At 40.2% G+C, this 5,921-nt stretch overlaps 1 protein-coding gene and 1 non-coding gene across 2 annotated transcripts; one reads left to right on the top strand and one right to left on the bottom strand.

Annotated features, from left to right (window-relative positions):
- Nucleotides 1-745: 745 nt before the first annotated feature.
- On the top strand, nucleotides 746-4,024 carry LOC114705294 (enhancer of rudimentary homolog). The gene is made up of 2 exons (XM_037207319.1): nucleotides 746-1,167; nucleotides 3,865-4,024. Exon 1 carries the CDS (start codon nucleotides 811-813, stop codon nucleotides 1,123-1,125), a length of 315 nt encoding a protein of 104 aa, XP_037063214.1. The 5' UTR covers nucleotides 746-810; the 3' UTR covers nucleotides 1,126-1,167; nucleotides 3,865-4,024.
- A 696-nt stretch (nucleotides 4,025-4,720) lies between these two features.
- LOC114705295 lies at nucleotides 4,721-4,784 on the bottom strand. The gene has a single exon (XR_003736374.1). It is a non-coding gene; the product is annotated as a U7 small nuclear RNA (small nuclear RNA).
- Between the last annotated feature and the right edge of the window lie 1,137 nt (nucleotides 4,785-5,921).

Genomic DNA, 5,921 nt, shown 5'->3' with positions numbered 1-5,921 from the left:
TTTTAAGGTGATGTTAATTGATAGATTCTTATTTGCCCCAGTTCTGTATTTTATTGTAAATTAAAACATTCCTTCAATAGATGTAGCTAGTAGATACTGCCTCCTTTTATGGTACAGTTTAACAATATGTAATATTCTCGCAATCCACGGAAGCATAAAAATAGCTTTCTTTTGTTATCACTTGAGAGTTTTCTAATTTATTCTTCTTATTAAATCTTTAAGAAAAAGTAAAAGAGTGAAATTTGTGAATTACCCTATATTAAAGATAACCTCGCATTCTTTGCACAGTAGAATAGTGCATTAACACATACTTGGAAATGAGGTATACCGTCTTAAGAAAGAACATTATGCAAATATTTATAAAACAATATTAACAATTAGGTGAAGTTAATGATTACTGCAAACAAGGTTGAATAAATTCATGTTGTTTCTAATATAGGTGGCGAAGAGGAGAGTGTAAATATGGACTCGTCTTTCACTTGGTGAATATGCCTTTAAATAACCTCCACCTAAAACATATTTGTCAAAGGTTATTTAAATAAAAACACGTGCATTGGGCCAATATATTTCCTTACAGAGGTGTCTCTCAAGAACTCCAAGCACACAGTTGGATCCTCAGCCGTCTTGACGTATATGGAACCACTGACAAGGAGATGCGTCCTATGCGTCAGTCAGTCTTTGGATGCTCACAGGCACAGTACATGCATAGCGCTGTTGCACCAGCTCTCGCGAGACTAGCTGTTAGGGGCGTTGCCGCTGAGCTAGTTGGCCACGTGGTGCAGGCCCCACTGCAGGAAAGCGTGACTTGCGATGACTCCCATCAAGCTGCTGGTGCAGCCTACCCAGAGTCTGGAAGGCCGAACATACGCGGAGTATGAATCTGTGAACGAATGCATGGAAGGCATCTGTAAGGTGTACGAGGAGCACCTGAAGCGGATGAACCCCCTTAGCCGGTCCATCACTTACGGCGTCAGTCAGTTGTTTGAGTTTATCGACCGTCTGGTGGACCTCAGCTGCCTGGTGTTCCGAGAAGATACCCAGACCTACAAGCCTTACAGCCGAGAGTGGGTCAAAGAGAGGATCTACACGCTCCTCAGTCAGCAGGCACAACCAGCCGGGACATAGTCATCTGGAGGATTCTGGGGCTGGGGCTGACCTGGACCACAGGTGTGTATGGTGCGGTGGTGGTCGCTATGACTCATACCTTCTTTTATCCTCATTTTGTTAGGTGTTTGATGAAATCTGGGCCTCTTTTTACTCTGAAAACTCCATTGCCCTCTTCATTGATTTTTCTCCTTTAACTTTTTTTAAATGATGCTCTAGATGGAAATGGTTCATATTTGCTTTATAATATTCACTATGTCAACTGTTCGAGGTAGCGAGGGGGTAGTGACACTGATATATGATGCTCTCCAGATAACTCGGTGAAAATAAAGTTCTTTAGTTACAAGTTTAAAAAGGGGGAACAGGAAAGATTCGTTTAGGCACCAGATTTTAGAGGGTTCTGCTCTTGGTGACTTGACTCTATTATTTACGCTCCTGGTGAGGCAGAACAGAACAATCACCTCATAACTAACAGGAAGCAAAACGCTTAGGCAGGAATTGGGGGTGCTCAAAGTGTAGTGTAGAAAGTCATGAGCTGGTGACCCACAATCATCACATAGGTCTCTTCTCAAACAGCACTAGCAGCTATGAGCCTGGAGAGGTTGGTTTCATATTCAGATCATAAAATACAACTTAAGTTTATATTTTACTTTGATTCTATTTTAATAAGTATAAATTAACTAATAAATACATTTTTATGTCCTTACATACAGACAGATAAAATGTGGTCAACAGAGATCTATGAGTTTAATTGTCATTATTTCTGGTCATGTATCTAACCCCGCATTCCTTTAGTCCACCCATCCTGACATCAGAAGGAATGTGTTACACTTCTCAATTTGTGACATTTTTAATTGACTGATTAACGTTTGTCTCTCTTGAATAATAAACAAAATTTTGTAATAACCTTATGATTAGTGAATGACTTCTCTCTCCTACGTCTAAGTGGCCATGCAAAAGAACGTGGATGTTAAGCACATTAGAATATGACCTCTCTAGTGCTAATTAAATTAGCTAACAGTTTGAAACAAATGCACAGAGAGCTTTCTGATGATTGATCTACTGATAGCTGCACCAACTGTGATGAGCTGTTATTGCTATTAGTCCCCATTTTGCAGATGGAAAAGTAAATCTCACAGAATACATGAATTATTCAAAGTCATATCTCTAATACATTGGATAAAGACAAATTCTTCATATTTTATGTCTATTTCTCATTCTTTTACTGTATTCATCCATTATGTATAAATATTTTATAATTGGGCAAATAGCTGTTTTTCTATTTGTAAATAATGGTGTCAATAGGATACTTTTAAATCTAGATATGGTGCTTGAAGATATTTCATTATATAAATTATGTTGTTGGACACTGAAATGAGCTGTTTAATGATTTGCTTTGGTTTCTGTACATCATCATGTTTGTTTCCACTGATAGAATTCTGAACTCTAACTAGCATATAAATACATGTGTCACCTTCATTTGTGAATCATTTAAATTGATATTTGTACTTTTTTAAGATTTCACTTTCATTTGTTTTTGCACATATATAAGCACATGCATCCCATGGTGAGCTTGTGGAGAACAGAGAACAGTTGCAGGGGTCACCTCTTCTTGCCATTTTGTAGACTCCAGGGGTTTAGCTTGAGTCTCCAGGCTTAGCCACAAGTGCCTTAAGTAGTTCAACTATCTCATTGCCTTCAAATTCAGATGTCAAGAGAAGATTTCATGTACCCAGGCTTGCCTCAGAGTTGCTTTGTAGCTACAAAGCAATGTAATCTTCTCATTACCTCCCATGTGCTGGGATTACAGGTTTCTACCCAATCCTGCCTTATGTAATACTGAGGATTGAACCCAGAGCTTTGTGCTTGCTAGTCAGACACTCTACCAACTCAGCTACATAGCCATCCCTTTAATTTATTCAGACAATACCCTTTAAACGAAGAATAATATTTAAAATCCAGTACTTCCCCCGCTATTTTTCATGTGTTCTATACAACAAGATCTTGTTTTGCTTAGGAGTAAGTAGAACAGGAAGCATCAAGTATAACTCAAACTAAGCAACAGCACTAAGATACGTGGCAAGGAAATACCTGCCAGGTAATAATTTATCATTATTTTTCCAATTCAAATTCCATATAAACAAAATGAAAGATAGCACTTGTGAGAGCTACAATAAGAACTGTCTGGGCTGCTCCCAGGAGAAGTAGAACAGACTGCAATAACTAAGAATTAAAATAGGGCACAGTCAAAAAAGTGCTTGACTTCAGTCTCTGGAACTCTTGTAAAAAAAAAAAAAAAGCCAACCATATAGGTATATACATATAAGCACAGGAGTCTCCTTGGAGCTCATTAGCCACCAGTCATGCCTGTTTGGCAAGTTACAGGCCCAGGAGAGATTGTAATAAAGCCATGGTGGATGGTCCCTGAAAAGTAGCACCAAGCAGCATGTGTACCCACACACACATGTACCTGAATATATATGACAATGCATGCACACACATACACATGCAAGATTCAATAAAAAAAACATATAAAATTGCATTTGCATGTGTAACAAGATCTAGTTTAGAGTATCAAGGTTGCATAAATAAGAAGAGCTTTATACAAAGAAATAATAAAATAATTTAGAAAATGTTAAACCCGAGGGGAAATTTGAAGTATAATGTGGAAAATATATTTGATAAAATGTGTATCAATATATATTTCTTATCTGATATGATTTCCTGAATATATGTTTATATTGTTTTATTGACCCACAGGGAACATTCGTGATCAAAGAGGCAAGAGTAAGCTGTAGCGACGAGCCATTTCCCATGGAAGGCTACACCTAACCTGCGAATTATTTTTCTTCACATGAGCTTTGAGAATATGTCCTTGAAATTTGTATTGTCACCTACTAATAAAATTCAAAACAAACCATAGTAAAAGAATCCCTTTAAATTGCTTTAAGTTTTAGATAGGTCTATATCAATTGCATATTAGAAAAATATTCATATTACATCTTTTTATCCTTTTTTTCTCTCCCAACACATATCCATTGTGTGTATGTCTGCCATCATTGAATTTTGTCTGCTTTGGATGAGTAAGCAAGGAGACAGTAGATTCAGGGTATCCTCTTTGAGTTCCATGGGATGCTGGGAATGATTGTATGTATTGGGCTTGGCTATAAAGGTTGGAATACAGACAGACTGAATAAAAGAAAGAAATGAGGAGCCATAAACTTCCAATAAAAAACAGTCACCTTCTCACCACTACTGGTGCTGTAAGCCCCACTGTAATTCCCTCTTTATTTTACTATTATTATTCTTTTATTCTAACCAGGTTAGCTCATTGTACCAATGATAAAGGCATCTGATCTAAGGGGCAACAGTGGAGGTAGGTCTACCCTTCTGATTGCCTTTCTTACTCCTGTTTTGTTGGGCAGGTGATGTAGTGGGTAGCCATTCCAGCTTGGATCTGGAAGTTCCAACCCCCATTGAGACTCTGGCAACTGTCACACCTACGAGGCGGGGTGAGGGGAGGCGCCTGGAGACCCGAGAGCTGGATGGGCCAGCGCTCTCTCTGTGTGCTCTCTCTGTGCCGGATGCTGAACAGTGAAGGTGGATTGTGCAGAGCTCTGGAGAACACCGCTGGCCCATCCAGCTCCTGCTAGACAAATTCTAAAAGAGCTGTAACACTGCCCAGCTAGCTCAGTCAGTAGAGCATGGGACTCTTAATCCCAGGGTTGTGGGTTTGAGCCCCACGTTGGGCGCCAGATATTGGAGAAATTATTTGGTCACTCCACGTACTTAAAAGGATATTTATTTAATGGCGTAACTCACAAATTAAGTGAAAGGTAGGTCTCAGGGTCTGGGAAGGTGTATTGCAATCCAGCAGTGTTCTCTGGAGCTCTGCACAGTCCACCTTCACCGTTCAGCGTCCCTACACAGAGAGAGCACACAGAGAGAGCGCTGGCCCATCCAGCTCTCGGGTCTCCAGGTGCCTCCCCTCGCCCTGCCTAGTAGGCGTGACAGTTGCCAGAGTCTCAATGGGGGTTGGAACTTCCAGATCCAAGCTGGAATGGCTACCCACTACAAGGTTCCTTTTGTTCAACCCAGATGGAGCTCATGAGTAGGTGCCAAAGCTGCTTCTCCACAGATCTGGGAATATGGGTTAAAGCCTGAGAGAAAGATCAGAGGAATAGGACAAATCACGAGGTATCCTCACCTCACCAACTCCACAGCTTTCAAAGGGAGCTTCTTCCTGTATACTCACATTTATATGCCTTTTCTGTTCTGTTCTCTCCTTGGCTCCCTTAGCCTAGCTATATCACTTCCTGTCTGTACAGACCTCCAGACCTCCATAGTTAACTAGTTTTGGAATTTAAGGTGTGTACCACCACACTTGGCTCTTATTTCCAGGGTGGCCTTGAATAGGATTAAGGGCGTGGGCTGCCGTTGCCAGACTTCTTTGTGTACTTAAAATGTCTTGCTATTTCCTCTGATTTCCAGGCAAGCTTTTTTTATTAAAGCACAAATAAAATATCACCACATTTCAACACAAATTAAATATCACAGTTGGTGGTACAGCTCTTGTGCCCAGCATATCAGAACCCACCCTATGTAATCTGTCCCTAGCTCCCTAGAACTCCTCTAGTAACTGGACCACAGGTGCCTCATCTTTGATCTTCACAGGCTTTGAATGTCTGTTTTTGGTTATGGCCTCTGCTTCCTGACAGAGATGCCCCAGGATGCTCTTTGAAACTTTTCAGGTACCTTCTCATGACCATTGTTACTGTAAACACTGCTGTCATCCCTATTGGTGAAATTATTAAGGC

Source organism: Peromyscus leucopus, chromosome 6, assembly GCF_004664715.2.
Source record: "Peromyscus leucopus breed LL Stock chromosome 6, UCI_PerLeu_2.1, whole genome shotgun sequence".
NCBI lineage: Eukaryota > Metazoa > Chordata > Mammalia > Rodentia > Cricetidae > Peromyscus > Peromyscus leucopus.
The sequence above is the reverse complement of the archived record's forward strand: the minus strand, read 5'-3'. Positions and strand labels throughout refer to the sequence as shown.